General features: G+C 32.2%; 1 protein-coding gene across 1 annotated transcript; it reads right to left on the reverse strand.

Moving 5' to 3' along the window:
• Window positions 1-1,424: 1,424 nt before the first annotated feature.
• CETN3 (centrin 3) lies at window positions 1,425-18,327 on the reverse strand. Its single transcript, XM_036279845.1, has 5 exons — window positions 18,202-18,327; window positions 16,281-16,416; window positions 14,368-14,482; window positions 8,581-8,772; window positions 1,425-1,810 (listed from the first exon to the last, which is right to left on the reverse strand). Exons 1-5 carry the CDS (start codon window positions 18,216-18,218, stop codon window positions 1,767-1,769), a joined length of 504 nt encoding a protein of 167 aa, XP_036135738.1. The 5' UTR covers window positions 18,219-18,327; the 3' UTR covers window positions 1,425-1,766.
• Between the last annotated feature and the right edge of the window lie 1,370 nt (window positions 18,328-19,697).

Raw genomic sequence — 19,697 nt, forward strand, 5'->3', positions numbered from 1 at the left:
TTTAAAAGCAAATTCACTCCTTTCTTCTTGCCACATCTAGTAAAGCCAACTTTATTGGCTTTTCAACTCTTCAGTTACTGATTCTTAACACTGGAAAAAATGTGTCATTCATACCCTTCTGTAGGTGAAACTGTCCACAAACATAAACTCAGGTGAGCACTCTTCCCTCAACCCACAATAAGAATAGAAGAAACAAAACTGCTGGTATCCCAAGAAGTATTTATATTATGAATAAAAAAAGTTATCTCTGTAAGTAACAAAAAGTAGCTTGGGTTTTTGGTTCTGATAAAGTATTAGAAGACTGGCAAGCCTAGATTTATTTTTATCTGTGCTTTATTCTTCACTTTCTTTAAAAATTCTTCAATTTCCTGGAAATCAACACATTTTGTGATCAAGACACAAAAGGCATTTCATCAGTAAGACTAATAAAAACTTTAAAATTTATAAGTCTATTTGTTGTTTTGGATATTATACTACCATAAACATTGATTTCACATTCAAAATTAAATTTTAATATGATGAACAATTAACTTGCTTTCTAGATAACTGTTGAAATGTCACCACTGTTATATTACTTCCTACAGAGTTTTTTGGTTAAATTTCTAATTTTTAACTCTTTGTGTAACACTCTAGGAAGTTCACAACATTTAAAGTGCCTCATATTAATATTGTACTTTACATTTAAAACAAGGAATCTAAGGAAAGACACTGGAATAAATAACTCAACTGTCTTCCTCAAGAGTCCATACCACCAGAAACCAAATTTTTAGTGATCAGTATAGATATCATTTTCTTATGACCTATTTCCCATAACCCTTTAGTTCCCCATAACATAAACAATTACAGGCAGAAAAACCCATCAATACCTGCAGAGTCTGTCTCTACTGCTTCCTGGTGAACCACTGAATGTTCCTTTATACAGGTAAAACACAGCTTTAAATGATTTCTGTGAATTACAGTTTTCTATTTGCATCACTGTGATATTTAATTGAATGACAATTATCTTTACAGATCAAAATTCCAAAATTTAAATATTATACTTTGTCAAAAAGTTAGATGACTTAAACTGTATTCAATTAGTTTAAGGAGGAAATATCCATATTTTCATAACTAACATTAAGACACCAAAAAGTGTTATAGAATACGAGAATAAATGGATCTATATACACAAAACTTTTTTCTTCCAAACTGACAGACATGACTCTTAAAAAGGAATTATGCTTATACTGAGTCATCAGCTTGTATGGAAACATAAAATGTTAAAGTTATAGTGGAGAAATGTGCCATTCTATTTCTATATGTATTTTAATTTTGTTTCTGAAACCAGTAGTGTAAAGAGAAAAGATTTAAGAGAGATACTATTGAGAGTTAATAGATATTTGGAATCAAAATAAAACAATGTTTACAAAACTTTAAAATACTAGTAAAATAAACATTTTATTAATGAGAGTCTGAAAAACATGTGCACCAAAAGTGACTAATGCTGAATCAAAAACCTTCAAATAATGTGTACCACATGATTCAATCTTTTAAACTTTATATAAAAAGCTATATTATAATTACAAAGCTATGAACTATTAGAGTGCTAACAATACTTTTCATACAAAGAAACTTAACAGTAGTAAAATATGAATACATAAAATGCTTATTTTTGGTCCATTTTGGAAAAGAAAACTAAGTTAGGGTGTTTTTAACATGCCTCCGAGCACAAAAATAGAATATAAGATGATATCTGCAACATTCTTAGTGTTTTTCCTTGTAATTCTTTAAATGTCACCCGTCATAATAGCAATGAACTCCTCTTGATTTACTGTGGTAAAAAAGAAAATGTAAGTCAGAAATACAATTTTTTTCAGAGAACATTACTACTATTTTATACTAAGTATTTTTAAATTTCATATTATACAAATTTTTAATAAACTAAGATATAGTATTTGCTTATACTTCTTTGCTAAGAAATTGAACATGTTTATTAAACAGAACTTCATGAATGCAAAAACATATACAATGTGATAGAAAAGACATAATATTCCATAAGTTACAAAAAAGTCCATCACAATCATAATATTTGCATATATTCGCAAAGAAAGGTTTTAAAGCTTAAAAATTTTTATTTCTTAGATGGCTAAAGCCTATAATCTTTATTCTACTAATTAATTTAGCAAACCCTTCCTTCATAAATAAGTTAAATATGCATTATAATTCTAAAGGATGAAAATATATAAGAATTAGAAAAAAAGTCAAATAGTTTTTTTTTTTCAACATTGATATATTTAAAAGCCTATTTTAAAGAAAAACTAATTGAAACCAGGTCACACATCAAAAGTATCCAGAAAAATTGTAATTTTAAAATATACACATTTAATCTTAATTACAAAGGTAATACTATAAAATATAGATGTAAATGCAGAAAATGATCACTGATAAAGACTAATTGTTAGTTTACCAAAATTATAAATAAAATTCAGTAAGACCTCCAGTTTATAAAGCACAATGTTTAAGAAAAGAACCTAGAAATAATACGTGATAATAGGTAATATTAATGTGGTCTTATTAAATGTACATTTTTTAAAATAATATACACACATACACATGAATTATTCATAGAAAGGTTCAGAAAAGAATACTTCCACTTTGTAAAACAGGTGAGTTCATCAGTCCCAAGACTTAACACATACCTTAACAAGGCACAAGTTAGGAACAATAATTTTGATAATGATAACAAGAACACTACAATGAGAAAAAAGAGACCTGAGTTCCAATCATAGCTCTGACACAGAACAGTTCTGCATCTCAATTTCTTCATCTGGAAATACTGAACTACAGAGATAATTTTTTAGGTTGTTTCTAAATCTGAAATATCCTAGGCAGTAATATATAAAACACACCATTGAATTAAACATTTTAAGTGCCTAGTGATTGTTAACACCATACTAGGAGTTATGTACTATATCAAAACAAACACTAGAATTCTTATTACAGAATATCTTGCAATTGATATAAGAAAGATATTAAGTGATATAAAATTATTAATTTTCTTAGAAGTAGCAATGATATCACGGTTAGGAAAGATAATATCATTATTATTTGTAGATGCATGCTAAAATATTATGGGGGTTAGGTTTATATTTTTCAAATGATTCAGGATATATATACTATAAAAAGCAAATACAATACATTGTTAATTATTGAATCTAGATAGAAGGTATAAAGATGTCTGCTGTATTCGTTAAACATATTTTTCCTCTATATGTAAGAAGATTCACAGTAAAGTGCTAGAAAAAATTAACCAATTTAAAAAGTTGAGAAGATAAAATATGTATATCAGGAATAAAAAGGTACTATATTGGTTTCAGAAGCCACATAGGAAACCAATTTCAATAATCATGTTAGTCACATTTTATATCTGAAACAGAGCAACTACTGTATAACACAAAGCACATTTATTAGAATAGAACCACATAACAGTGTTGAGAAAAAAAATCCATCATAATGGGAAAAATCATTGCTGATGAGAAAGTTTTAGGTAAAAATAAATCTTGACTTGGACTCCAAAATAAAAATATAAGATTTGGTTTGACAGGTAAAAAAAAAGCTAAGGTAGGAGAATACCATCAAAAACATAGTTGAAGACAGAAAATAGTACAAAAATAAGCTATAAGGAGTTAAGAAGAAGGAGCTCTCCAGAAGGTGAATAAGAACCATAAATCCATGCATTCAGTAGTAAACATTTACAAGACATCATGACAGATATAGAACAGAATACAAAACCTATAAAACTCAAAATACTTTCAATAATCTTATAAATTGTAGTAGTAATCATTAACCTTAGCAGCTAAATGAACACGTTTCAATATTTTATGATAGCTATGATCCCTCTCTCCCCAGTTAAAAAACAAAATATAAAAATTTTAAACAATTTGCTATGAAATTTAAGAATCCCTCATTTAGTCAATCTAGACTGAAGCATGTAGACCAAAACAGAAAATAAGAGGATTTTTTAAAGAAAAAAACAACATAATCAAAGCAATCTTAGAATGATTTGATTATGTCATTTTAACAGCATAAGAGCCATGATTAAAATATTCAGAGTACTAATGTTTTATTAAATATCTAGAACTTTCCTCTCAAATGTAAAATTTTAATACTCGAATTTCAAATTAAACTTCATATTACTCTAAAACCATAAAACACTTAATTTTTATATTATTTATGCATAAACATATTAAAGTATTATAGCATTTCAAAAGTATTTTAAACTATTCCATAATTTCACAGCTAAGTATTTTGTTTCATACTTAAAAACAAAAAATGTGGAAAACCAAAGGAAAGTGGTTAAGGAAATTAAACTACCTTCTTTTTTACCAATTAACCATTCAGACAAGAGAATCTGTGGTGCCTTTGTAAATTTGGTTTTATGACCTTCTCTATCAACAATATCTTATATCAAGTTTCTATATCTAATAAATCTAGAATACCTACTTTAAAATATTTATTGATAAAATATTTACTGAATCAAACAATACGATACTCTTTTCTTCTACACTGCCTTTTAAACAAAATTCTCATAAATCAATCATTTCATAGGGTATTACATGTCATTAAAATAAAGAAATTTAGAGAATTAAGTACCGTAGAGACCATCTGGCTTTGGAGAGGGAAAAAAATTTAGCATCTGAAATGCCAATTGAATATTTTACTAATCCATTGCTTCCCATAATAGTATGTAATTTCTAAAACTCCATAAACATAGATACCTAATTAATATTTAACTTTATAGCACAAGAGGCAATACAGTGTCATAGTAAAAAGCATGCTGTCATTATGGTGATATGAGTTTGAGTTCTGGTTCTGCCATGTATTTAGCTTTGTGATAATGTTGGAAAGGCTATTATTAATCTCTCAGAGCTTTAGTTTCTTTACCTATACCTGCATTTATCCTATGCATGAATATAACACTGCATTTACTTCAAAAAAGCTATTATGAAAATTAAATGACATAATCTACAGTGTAACATGCTAAGTACAGAATCTAACATATATTAACTACTAAATATATGTTAACATTCAAAATTATTTACAAGATGGTCCACTTTGGCTTTTTAAATGTTGCTTCCATTTATCCAAAAAATTTTACTGTTTTACTTTACATATGTTGGGAGAGTTGCTAGAGAAGGGATTCTTTCTATATCATTTCCACAGTTTTGTTTATATTTCATACTATAACTTCTTTCCCTTTAACTCCTCATTCACCATGTTTATTATTTTGACATACACAGTAAAATATTTCCTTTTTATAAAAACATTATTGTTGCTCTTAAACACTGAAAAGTGTGAAAAATTCATAAAGATAAAAGAATGACTAAAGTCCACAAAAAAGGCAGCAAAATATTAGCTTTACCAGTTTAACATATGCAAAGAAAATAGGTTATATCTAAACAAAACTGCTCACAGCCAAATAATCCAATTAAGTTGTAGGATAAAACTTCCTACTTTTAAAAAAATGGGCAGGTTTTCAAATAGCTTGAGACCCATATAAATTAAGGTAGTGTCCCAAAGCCAGACTAAATGAAATAGAGTTGTAGTTCTCATTGTTACTTCATATGAATATGCTTTTCAACAATAATTTTCTAAACTTGCCAAAGTAGTAACTACAGGGTGGGACAAAAGTAGGTTTACAGTTGTGAGTATACAAAGTACAGTTCATTCTTGTATTATTATTTATTAATTATTATATTATTTTCCTTACAAACAACTATAAACCTATTTTTGTCCCAACCTATACACTTAGTATGTCTTGTTTGAAAAATAATGTGAAATAGCTACTATGAATTCTCCAAAGTAAATATTTTTATCATTCACAATAGTATTTACAGATATAAATAAAAAATAGCAATATATGCATGCATGTGCAATACCGTTATTCGTAATGATCTACAGACAATATTAGATGCATACATGAATTCCCACACTCTATGCAACACCTAAGGCCCCCTTCCCATTGAGACCCACATCCCAGATTGTAAACTCCTGAATTAGACTATTTTAATATGGTAAGACCACCTTCCTCCCCAGAAACTAAACAAATCTTTTTTTTTCCACTTTTTGTTCAGATAGAGTGGGAGGGAGAGAGAGAGAGAGAAAAACATCGACGTGAAAGGGACACATCGAGTGGCTGCCACCAGCATGACCAACCAGGGTTGGGGACAAACTGCAACCGAGGTACATGCCTTAATGGAAACCAAACTCGGGTCTCTCTGGACTGCAGGCCGACACTCTAACTGCTGAGCCAAACCGGCCAAGGCTAAACAAATCTTAATAATAAAAGACTATGCATTAGCTGTGTTTTATTTGTAATCAAGCACTTGGAAAAAAGAAAAAAAAAAGTTATTTCCCTGTTAAGTCATTTGAATAAATGACTGTAGGATACCCAAGCAACAGATGTACAGTGACAAAATGAAGAAGTTTTTTAAGGATGCACTATAATAAATCTTCAAGCAATGAAATGCAGATGTGAACTATGAGATTCAAAAGCAGCAGACAAAGCAATACAACAAGGGATGAAAACACATTTTCTAAGCAAAGTTTCAAATCAAGTTTCAATGTATGAGGTAGCTTCCTAATTGATATTTTCTTCTAATGTCAAATGAAGCTAATAACTGAAATCTAGTTGCATGTGCCTAGTATAGTTAAAAACAATGACATACCAAGATTCTCTATGTCACTGAAGATAGTGCTTTTATAAAACAGAGTTTCTTTAAAGTTAATTTGAGGTAATAACAAGTAGGGAAGACAAAAAAATTTGTTTTAATATTAAGGCAATGAATTCTAAATTTAAATATCAAAGTGATAGCTTAAGAAATCACTTCAATTTCCTTGTTTTAATCATCTTTGTTTCAAAATATAAGTACCTATATTAATACCTTTTAAAAAGCTAGTATTGAAAAATAGTTTTATAATGCTTAAATAATATTCACATAAATATGAGAAAGCACAATAATGCACTATTCTAAAGAACTTGAACTGACAGCTGGTTGCTACTGTCTTAGCTCCTTATTAAAGCATTCCAGTATTGCCAAGGTAATATATATGCATATATTTATGTATATATGTATAGTGGTACTATATCAGCATATATCTACTATAACACACACTCCAGCTCAGGGCTTTAAATCAACAAATATTAAAGTAATCATTATGTTCAAGAAAATGAACGGAACAAAGATATAAGTAAAGATAAAAAAGGAAAACAAGTTTACACTTAATGCTACTTAGGCACCATCAATTATCTATCTTCATTTAATATTCTCAACCCTGTAAGGTATTAGCATTCTCATTTTTATAAATGGGAAAACAGACCTTGAAAACTTGCACAAAATTACAAAGCAACTAAGTAAATGGTAGAGATTCGATTGAAATGCAGGTTTGTATGATTCCAAAACCAGGCCTTTGACACTATATGATTCCCTACTGCTCTTAAGGGGCTTACAGCATAAGTGGAGATACACAATGTATATAACTAACAGAAGGCAGTGTCTAAAGTGTCAAAAAGTTTGTTCCTCCAAATGCTATGGGCCCCCTATGAAAGTCTCATAATTCATACAAACAGAGACCATTGGGAGAAGATTTTGAGAAAAAGATGTAGTTTAAAATGTACCTGAGGGAATGACTAACATTTTAGCAGACAGAAATTAGCAATTAGACTATTCTAGGATTAAGGAGTGGCATGATAAAAGGCACAGCATAAAAAAATGTTTTCAAGGCAATGTATTTTGTTAGTGTATGTATGGGAGGTGAGGGTTAAAGTAGAAAAGTGGAAGACTACAGTGGGAGATGAAACTAGATACTTAAGGTAAGACGGATCATAGAAGACTTTGAACTTTACTCTGCAGACACAGAGGAATCATTCTAAGTGAACAAGGAAATAACATCATCAAACCTGTACTTTAGGAAAACAATGTTATCAATAGCCTGTATTAGGAAGAGAGTAGAGAGCTTATAGGCATGTAGGACAATTAGGAGGCTACAACAGACTACAAAATCATTGAGGGCAGGGACCACATCTGCCATTTTCATTGTGTAGCACCAATCAGCACATACCACACTGTACCCAGCAGGCATCCAAGAAAATAATGAGGCTATGATAAGATTCCTACAAAAAAAATTAGGGTCTGAACTAGGGCACCAGCAGTAAACAAAGATATAAAACAGATCCAAAACATCTGAAGGACAGAATCAATAGAACTTAGTAAAGTTTAGAAGTGCGTGTAGGTTGAAGAAGGAGGCATTAATGGCTATAATTTTACTAAGTGGCTGAAATTTTGGTGATGTTTCATCCACAAAGAAAAGTAAATACCTTTTTGAAGTGCAGAAACTCATATTACAATATGTATAGTTGGTTTCAAAGGTATGCTTCATTCTAAATCAAATTTGTAAAATATTTATGCAAAAAGGCCATTATATAATGAACAAAAACTATAATAGAGATAATTTGCAAAAGGTCTCAAAAATCATTTGGTTTTAGAAAAACTTACTAGATGTGTGTCAGAAATACCTGGAATATGTTTTACTCAAACTTACTTTCTCCATCACCATCTTTATCAAATTCTTCTATCATAGCCCGAAGTTCTTCATCACTCATGTTTTCACCCAATTCTCTGGCAACACGTCGCAAATTCCTCAAGCTTATTTTACCTGAATCATCATCATCAAATAGTTTAAATGCCTTCAATATTTCTTCATGTGGATCTCTTTCCAATATCCAGTCTGTCACTAGAGTTAAAAAAAAAAAAAAAAAAAATAGAGGAAATAAACATTTATAATCTCAAAGCTATTCATTTATGAAATCTTATTAGTTAAGAAATAAAGCTGTGAATCTGTCAACATTTAGCTTGATAATAAAATGCCAAATCAGAGCCCAAAACGCCAAAGAGCTAAAACCTGAAATTAGAAAAATCAAATCCATATTTTAAAATTTAACTTTATAATATAAAAAAATTCATCCTTTTATAAGGATAAGCAAAACTATTTCTATTACACAGAGGCAAAATAAAATAAACTATATTTATACATACTATAATTTCCTAAATTCTACTATTCTCAAGAATTGTTCTAGGCTCCACTGACATCAAGCATATTAGTTTAGGAGTTCATAACTTAGTTGGAGAGATGTTACACCAACAAAACAATTAAAACTAACTAGGTAACAGATTTTTGCTGGTTAAAGTTAACAGTAACACTGTGTTTAATCCAACTTAAAAAAAAACCTTGACTAATTAATAAAATGCACTGCCATCATTGATGTCGATACAATCTCAGACAGTAGATGAAAATCTCACTGATACCTTCCATTATTAGAAGTATCTACTTGTTTTCCAAAATATAAAAAGTAGTTATTAAACGAATTAAATCAGATTGTAGTAGCATAGCCAGGAAAAAAGAAAAGGTCTGGGAAGGAGATCTCATGCATTTTGTTCAGCAAAATAATGACTTGATACAAGTAACTAAAATTAAGTGAGTAATTTCAAACCTCAATGGCTAAGAGTACGTACTTTAATATACTAAATGTAATAATATATAATAATATAAACTTAGTATTTTCAACATATCAGTCTTAATCAATAGCCACAATAAAAAAATTAAAGTAAAAAATCTGTCGTATATATGTAAAATCTGAAAATAAGTAAACATTTTTGAAGTAATTCTGCAAGTTTGTCTATCACTACAACAAAAAGTATTTATGACTTTCACTGTGTCATTAAAATTAAATTAATACTATTGAGGTTTACAAAATCATTAAAAACTTGCAAAAGCTTACAGATGGAAAATACAGAAATGTTTAATGCACACAAAAGAAAAAATACAATTTAAGTCCCTAATATTTTATTATTGTTTTGCTGCTATTGTTTATTCTCATATTTGAATAAGCTTTAGAATAAGCACCTATTCAAGATGTTAAATCATCTACACATATATTCAATAGTTTTATTTCCTCTTATCCATTAATTTTATCCAGAAAGTCTTCCAAGTAACTAATTGAAGTATATTATAAGTATGCAAATCACCAAAGCTCATAAATATTCAGTCAAAAAAGGAGTTGGCATATATACAGCCATAACACCAAAATAAAATACCACACTTAACTCTATGGCTCATACTCAACTTATTTTGAATTTAGTCCCAACAAAAAAGCAGGACAAGGAAAAAAAAAGTGTTAAGAAATTTTCTTCACCAATTAAATAATTTACATGACAGGTGAACCAGAAAAGCAGCTTGCTGAAAGTATTAGTGTACTTAAAGAAGCAACAGGGTGCTCTGAGGAACAGATGGGGCTCCAAGATATATAAATTCTTATCCCACTGGTACTTTAATTGTGGTAGTTACTTCAGACTTATGTGTATATATAATCTCTTATCAATACTTTGCCTTAGAATGCAACTTTTCTTGAGAACTATAAATACCCATCATTCTGGCCAGCTAAAATATTACATTTTATGGTGACTCTCCTACATGCTTTCATGTTCTATTCCTGTCCTACAAAGTAGAATTTAATTACTTATAATGCATTTTCATTCAATGAAAATAAGTCAACTGATATGCAGGCAGTTAAGGTGGGCTCAATCTACACATTTCTGTCCATGTAACTCTATTTTCAAATGATTTAATTGTACTATCAGAAATGTACTTCCTCAAAATAGTAACATCTTACACTTTATAAAAATCACTTAAGAACAAGCAAATTAAAAAACACTACATTAAAAGTTTATCGAAAATCATTAAAGTTAATGCTAGAAATATAGTTTCAACTATATATCTCACTGCCTTTTGGAAGGTTCTATGCAAATATAACAGTTACTATAAACTCAACATTTTGGAGTCCAAACTCCTCCCACTACCACCAAGAGAGTTATCAATGCCCCATGCCAAAAAAGATGAGAGCAATGTTAACAGATAGTGTCCCATATTTGAAAAGGCTGACTATTTTCAATTCCATAAACCTAATCAGTGATCAAATCCTATAGTTCGGAGGATGGTACCTTTTTTACTTTTGAATATATCCCTTTACATCCTTACCACCTTCAGCATAAAACATACATTATTTTCTGCCAGCGGTCTCTCTTACCTCCAACCCATCTTTAATACTCTAAATCAAGTTATCTTTCTAAAATATATCATGTAATTTTCTTTAAAAATTGACAATGATCCTCGCTGACTAAAGTCCAAATTCTACATGTTATGCAAGACTTTACCTATCTGGCCCAGTCTTATTTTTTTAGTCATTCCCCTATCCTCTAGAGCAGAGAAGTACCTAAAGTTTCTCAAACAGGCTTTATTTCTGGGACCGCTTTTTGTTTTCTCTGCCTGAATGCCTTCATCTGCTCTATGCACAGTTGTCTCCTTGGGATAATATCCTGGCTTACATTCCCAGTGGTCTAAATTAAAAATCCCCTTCCCAAAGTCTTCAATTGCTCTGATCAGAAATTGACAAAGCTTTCCTGTGAAAGGCCAGACAGCAAATATTTTACGCTTTTTTGGTGGCAGGTACAGCGGGGATAATGTCAGTCTAAACCACTCACTCCGCCATGGTGGCACAAAAGCATAAAACAACGGATGTGGCAGTGTATAGGCAGCAACCGAATATGGCTCAAGGGCTGTAGTTTGGTAATTCCTGCCCTAGACACAATTATAATTTACCACACAGCAACATACTTTCTGGGCACCTACATTTAAATTGTAATCTCCTTGAAAGAAGAACCTCTTAATAACTTTTAATTCCCTCCTTCACCCCAGCACAGCACCTAATGCTAGAAGATTCAGCAAATATTTGTTAAGTAAGCAAAACAAAAACAATGTTCTATTATATATAGCCAATGAAATAATAAGTACATGTGCTAAAAAATAGATGGGGTACAAACATCTGATTTATCTTGGTCTTACTTTAAAGCAGCAATTCCTGTAACACCTATGTTACTCACTAGCCTCAGGCTGTCTAGATTCTAAATTTATCAAATATAGTTTAGTATTTTTTCCTAGCATTAGGAAGAATCCAGTTAAGTGTCAGACTTCATTCAGAAATGCTATAGAACAATATCCTAATACAGCTAATAGATGGTACATAAAGCTAAGACTCAAATGTTCTAATTTGGAGTTTCTTGTTCCAAGGGATAAAACATATATTTATCTGTGGTCAGTTATTCTTCAAAAATAATCAGCAAATAGATAAAATACATAGTCCTTGACTGTCTGATTCCCAAACAGTAATAAATTTTTATTTGACAGCTGGTATTCTCAATAGGTGGCCTTAGGATAGCTAATGTGCTGAGCCTGTCAAAAGGTTGAACTTTGAAAGTCAGAGCTGAAGTTTAGCCATGGCCTTTTATTCTAGAAGGAATCCAGTATTTCTGCTCTACTACTAAAACAGAAAAAATGGAGGATCAGGAATAGGTGGAGATAGTATGGGTCTCTGGCTTCAGTGGCTAATAAAATCACAATTTAAACATTATATTCACTTAAAATGAAATAACATGTTTGGTAAAATTATCAATGAAAATGTTACAGTACTTAAAATAGCCTACAACTATGAAAAAAAAGGTAATCAGAAAAATATAAATGTATGTTTTTATGTTTCAGTGATGCAATATGACTATTTCCAGCCATTAAAACAAAACTATTTTTAAAGTAATAACAACAACAAATAGTTAATAGCACTTACTATGTGCTAGGCCCTTTCTTAAGGACTTCAGATATTATTAACTTATTTATTCTGCATAACAAACATATGAGGTAATATAACTATCCCCATTTTACAGTTGAAAATGAGGCACAGAGAAGCAAAATGACCAAGTAATACAAGCTATTAAGTAGCAAAATCAAGACTTGAAGCCAGGTAATCTGGTTGCAAATTGTCCATGCTACACTATACCAAATGTACTTGAATTCTAGCTCTTTCCTAATAGTATCATATCCACTATATCCTAACACCTTGTTTCTATAAATAAACAATCTTAGACTAACATTATAAACTCTAGGAGAGCTTCAATATTGGGACAATAAAGATGGCTCTTTCCCTCTTCTCAAGTAAGTAATTATACAAATTAGAGAAAAAAAAAAAATATGCTCCCCAAAGGGACAAGATGCCTCTCTAAACAGTCATCTGTTAGTTCATAAGTTGAGGATCTTCTGTGCTGTGCTTTCTTTCTCTTTTAGGTTTATCCTTTAACTTCCCTCTTCTTCACTTTTGGTTTGAATTTTCATATTAAAATCAAAAAATTATATGATATGAATCTATTTTTTCCATATGTACTAATTGCCATTTCCTTTTTATTCTTATACTGCTTCTTGCTGAATATTTAAAATGAAGGTTTCTGTGTGAGCATAATTGAATTTGTTCCTAAATTTTAAAAAATATCTAAAAATAACTACATGATATGCTTATGTTATGACCCAGATAAAGTGGTACCATTGGTGTAGAAAATTAATTTAATAAAAACAAACCTGAATATGTATACATTCTACATGTAAAACTCTAGGCAATATAAGTTATAATAGCAAGTCCTTACCCTCCAGAATCATCTATTCCAAAAAAAAAAAAAAAAAACCTGATATATATGAATATATATCTTAAATGTGTATCTTAGAATTTATATAGCAGAATAAAGGATTCATATATATACATGCTATAAATAACACTAAAATCAACTATACAAAAGTTTAAGCATATTAAGCCCATGACACATTATCTTCAGTTGGTTGTTCTAAAATGTTTTCTTCTGCTTCCAGTCTGCCAACTGCCTCCCTTACTGCAATCCTCTCACTGGCAACTTAAAACAGATGACTTTATTCCCCAAGATCAAGGTCATCAAGAATATGTGGCCTCTCATAAGGTTTGTCAACCTGAAGGCATGCTCTTTATCTATAGCCAAAGATGCCAGCTGCTACAGGTTTCCTCTTCTCCCAGGTTGCCAACAAAAATCATATACCAAATGGGCTTGGGAAATATTTTCCAAACAAAATGATACCAAATTTTCTGTTTTACTATGAGAAAATAATTTTTCATGACCCTTTTAGTTTTGTCATAAACACACATTACTTGGAAAGATATTTTTCCATAAAATAACTACACAGAATCTTGGTTAGCATCTTCAGAACAACAACAAAAAAAAGACAAAATGATAAATCCCACAGCAAAGCTAAATATATTTTTTTTTTAAATCAACATAAAGAGTACCTCCAAAAAACCCTATAAGATACACATATACATCAATGTTCATTAACAAAATTCTATAACCCTGAAAATTAAAAAAATGCTGATATTAACCAGATAATTTCCTAACAACTGCTAATTACAAAGACTATTAAAATACACACCAACTTCATTAAAATCTTCAAAGGTGATTTTCCCTGTGGCTTCTCTGTCATAATCTTTAAGAATCTTCAGTACATCAGCTTTTTTTACATCAAACCCCAAGGCTCTCATTGCCACCTTTTGGATTTAAAGGGAAAAGCAAATTATAAAGCATTCTTTTTTAAAAAGCAGTGATTTCAAGTTCTTAAATAAATTTTTACAATTTAAGAGATAATGACATTAATAAAACATATAATTCTTTTGCATGTTTTATGTCTCTAAAGTAGTAGAGTTTTTCTTCACTACTGAAATTAAATGGCAATTTGTTAAATTTATATATCTTTTTTTTTAATCTTCACCTGAGGACATTTTTGCATCCATCTTCAGAAAGAGGGAGAGGGAGAGAGGGAGGAAGAGAGAGAAACATCGATGTGAGAGAGAGACATAGACTGGCTGCCACCCACATGACCCCAACCGGGGCCAGGGACAAACTTCAATTGAGGCACGTGCCCTTAGCGGAAACGGAATCCTGGTCTCTCTGGACCACGGGTGGACACTCTAACAGCTGAGCCAAACCGGCCAGGGCTTTAACCCTTTTTTTATATGACAAACCAATCAATGAGTATGTTTATGGAGTATACTATATAATTCACTGACACAGTGCACAGATAAAACTATTTGTTCTAAAAAAATTAATAACTAAAATGGAAAAAAAAGCATAGCATAATTTTTTAAAGGTTATATACTATAAGAGATTTTAAAATATTGAAATAGGAGTTATCATCAAACCCTACATGACTAGTCCAGGTAGTACATGACCGAGTTTAGAGAAAGAAGATTTTGCTATTATATAAAGGAAGGAGAGACATGTTACTGGTTAAAGAAGTCTTACTTGGAGAGATTCAAGTTGTTCCTCGATGTATGGATAAAGTGGAATAGAAGGGTATATGGAAAAGGATGACTGGAATTAAGACAGCAAAATAAAGAATAAACCTGAGAACAATGAACAGAGCTGCTTACCTTACCTGAATGGGAAGAGTTAAGGTAGGAAAAGTAGTTAGCAAATGAGTAAAGTATGTGGTAGTAAAAGTGTGAAGAACATTCAATAAAAATCAAAGGAATCTGAACTTCATGCCTCCAAAGGTTTATAAGCACTGAATAATACCAGGAAAAAAATTTTAGAAAGATGAATGTACACAGGGTGAAGTAGAAATTAAGAAATCATTTAGGAAGCTCAGTTAGGTATGAAATAAGATCCCAAACCAAGATAATAACAATGGCAGCAAATAGAACAGACATTACAAAGAAAAATCTGATAAAAGGTAACTAAAATAAACAAACAACAAAAACAGTGGAAAAAGAGAGCCAAAGAGCTACATAAAAGCTACCTTTCTCTTTGTGTTGAGTGTCAGATCCATACTACCCTAAACCCTCATCACCCCTTGTATCTTTATAATTCCAAGGCCTTAAAGTTGATGTTGCCCCCATTAGTAGTGTGTGAACATCACACATCAATTATGTTGTCTGCACCAGAGAAAGTAGGTTGAGACTGTGTTTATGAACATATTCAAATTAAAAGACAAATAACACTCCCCCAATTGAAAAAAAAAGAATGAGTTGCCAAATACAGTAAGAACTGTTTAAATCCTGTAGTTTGAAAAATTTTAATTATGTAAATAAAAAAGAAGTCCCTCCATAGGAATGTATTTTTACATTTAAAATACTACTCATTTTACCATGTGAAAAGGAGTTTCTAAAAAGATGTTAGGCGTACTATTTGATTTTATTATAGCACTTAACTGTGTTTAAAATGGTTTCATATTTCTAAAACTAGTTTAGTTAAAATATTTATTTAGAAATGTCTTTTCATCCAACTGTCAAAAATGCAAATCATTCCAAAAGAAAAAATATACTATGTTTTAAAGTATACTATTACCTTTAATTCATGATAATCTATTGCTTCATCTTTGTCTGTGTCAAATAGTTCAAAAGCATCTTTAATTTCTTGTTTCTGTTCTTCGGAGAGTTCTCTTCTTTTTTTCCTCTTTGTTTTGTCTACTACAAGTTCATTTCTATGAAATGAAAAGAAAAGTCTCTTCAGTCCATTTAAATCCTATTCTCCTATGCCTCTGATTAAAATAAGATTTCAAAAATACAACCATAAACTTTAACCAGTGAATAACTTTCTAAATTTCTTAAAAGGACATATTTTTAAAAAGCAATTTTCCTTACACAAATCAAAGCCCTACTAATTGCATGGTTTAAGCTGCTATAAATTTGCACTTCCCAAAACTGAGAATTGTTAGATTTTTTTTTAAATGAGGACCTAATTTTCAGTCCTCCCAGCTCTGTATTTATTCCCATTAACATTACTGTGGAAGAAGCAAGAAGTGTGAATAAGAAACAAAAAATAGAACTTCAACAAAAAACAAAGCATCCATACTTATTATTCACATCATTCTACCATATAAAATGTTTTTTGAAAAGAAACTAAAATTCATAATTGACACTGTATATTTGGTTTGCTTTTGACAGTGTTTCATAACTAAGTTATCAAAATTACTATGAAAAAAACCATAATTTATCAATTAAATTACAAAGTACTTTGGCACTGCAGAAATGTTTTTAGATTACATATTTCCAACAGTTTCACACTTTATAATTTCTTTCATTGGTATTAACAAATCAGCCAAAATACTAAGTCCAAACATATCACAACTATGTACCTAATGTACCTAATATTTGTGCTAATTCTATATAATAATGTGAAGTCCATCGGCTTATAAATCTCACTTAACATGTAGATTTAGGTTTAACTTCTCATAAACTCTGGAAAAAACTTATTTTAAAAGGGAAATTAATTTTAAAAGCTGGAAATGTCTTCCTTAAGAGATGCTGATCCAAGTATTCCAAATTTTCAAATGGGACTACAAAACTTGTGTAAGTCTTGAAACGGAAAGGTTTATAAAATTTTAAAATGTAAAACCCAGTTGATTTTACTGGAATACGTTATCTATTTACATTTGAAGTCGTTTTGTTCTCTAAAAATCGCCAAACAAAACAGGGCAAGAGATGGCTAGAAAGTGACCAGATAAAACAGATCTTTCAAGAGACTTCACGTGACCAGATAAAACAGATCTTTCAAGAGACTTCACTGAATCATTCTCTTCCCACGAGTCCGAAAGGCCAAATCCAAAACCTACCAACAACTGAACGCATCCCAGGGCACCACGATTATGCCTTAGCAGAACACAGCACCTTTTCAAAAGTAGCGTAATTATATAGTTATTTTTAAAGCAAAATGTCTAGATGAGGCCGGGGGAGAGGGCAACAGAGGATTATATGGTCTAACTGAATGTGAGGTAAAGAAACAAAAAAATGGAGGTAATTTGGGTCTCCAGGTATACTGTACAGAAGGGCCCCGGGAGATGCGCAAGGAAGAGTTCTGTGTTCTTTCCAAAATTTACGGTAAAAATGTCAGGAGCGGTGCACCAGGTAGGAGCTACTGAGCCGACATGCTCCATGGCCTCATTCCTCGCAGAAACACCGCGAGAAAAACCTCGCGCTATTTCACAGCTTCCTTGCAAATAATACAGCCCATCCTTTCGGCGGGTCAAAGCCCAACGCGTTGACAGGTGTAACTACCTTAGCAGAAATGCCCGGGACTCATCACCTGCAGCACACCTGAGCTCCCAGGGTGTGGGATCCGGGCCGGGGTGGGGGTGGGGCTAGGTGCCTTTTCCTGGCCCCAAACTGCATCCCCTTCCTCGCCTCGGCCCCGTACTACCTCCCTTCCACACCCGCCCTGGAACCCGCTGCCGGAGTGTGGAGAGCATTTCCGCCTCCTCATTACCGACCTCAGAGCTAAACTCATTTTCTCTTCGGACCTCTAGAGACGTTCCTCTCAAGAACGACTTTAACCCCCTACTCAAGGTAGTACGACTTCCACAAGCCTTTCAACAGACACCAACGACCTCAGCGACCTCAAGGACCGCCCACAAGACAGACACTTCTGAGCTAGATTGGTTGAAATTACTAATGTCCTGCCCATTGTGGCGGAAGCGTCTCTAGTCTTCTTCTCTCATTGGGCATATTTTGCGTCAATCAAAGAAACCTCTCTGCCTTCAGATTGGCCCAATGTATTTTCCCCGAATCCTTTGCGGAGCAAGGCTGAACCTTAGTGTGGCGGTTGGACCGGTGGTTGGCCCCTGGGCGAGTGTCGGGAGACCGCTCCGACAGCTCCGAGGGAAGGGAAGGGAAAGAAGGGAAGGGAAGAGAGACATCTAGGCTGACCTCGGGATAGGAGGGGACAGAAGGGGATAGAAGGAGAGAGTGGCTGAGGGAGGAGGTGCGGGAAATTTAGCGTCTCTGTATTCTGAAAACCTGGAGGGCCCAAGTACACTGGCCCAAGTACAATGCCCCCATTTCCCCCATTCTGATGCCAGTAGCTGTGGAAAAAAAAAGATTTGAAGTGTGTGTGTGTGTGTGTGTGTGTGTGTGTGTGTGTGTGTGTGTATCTCCTCCCCACCTTACAAACTGCCCTAGTGGTTCTGAGGCAGGTGCTGTGGATTAAATATACTTGGATAATCACTGGGTTGCATTATTAGCCTCTTATGGTGAAGCTGTACCTAACCTGCCCTTCGCTCCTCTTCTTGCTTTGAAGGGATTTGTTCGCTTTTGTCCTTTATTTTCCAGTGCTTTAAGCTACTTATACACATGATGTTATCTCCACTACCAAATCAAGTTTTCTGAAGCTCATCTGGTATTTAATATATATACTTGTTCATCTCTCCTACTAGACTGAATTTCTTGCACTTCCCAGTGCCTAATGCAGTGTCTGGTGCATAAATGCTCAAATATTTGTTCATTGAATGAAATCTTGCTGGGAAAGCTCACAAAGTACTGAACTAAGCTGCAAGTCTTAAAGGAATAAAATTATATTCCTGAGAGTGAGGGTCTAGCAAGGGGAGAGGAAAGAAAAATAAACAGTGGTGTATGTATAAAATGCTATATATATAAAGGTTTGGAGAAAGGAGAGAACAGGTAGAGTAGAAAAGGGGCTTCTTGAAGGAAATAGCATATATGTTAGGCCTAGAAAGACGAGCTAAATTTGGACAAATAAAGATATATAATCAAATATAGCTAAAGTATAGCCCTCCAAAAAAAACAAAAGTAGAAACTTTATATTTTAAAGTAGTTTTATAAATAACCTTTGAGTTTAAAAGTAAAATTGCAATTACAGATAAATCTCCATTCATGATCAGGTTACATCCAGATAAACCCATGATAAGTTGAAAATATCTTTAAGTCAAAAATGCATTTAATACACCTAACTTACCGAACATCATAGCTT

Source organism: Molossus molossus, unplaced genomic scaffold (assembly GCF_014108415.1).
Source record: "Molossus molossus isolate mMolMol1 unplaced genomic scaffold, mMolMol1.p scaffold_m16_p_3, whole genome shotgun sequence".
NCBI lineage: Eukaryota > Metazoa > Chordata > Mammalia > Chiroptera > Molossidae > Molossus > Molossus molossus.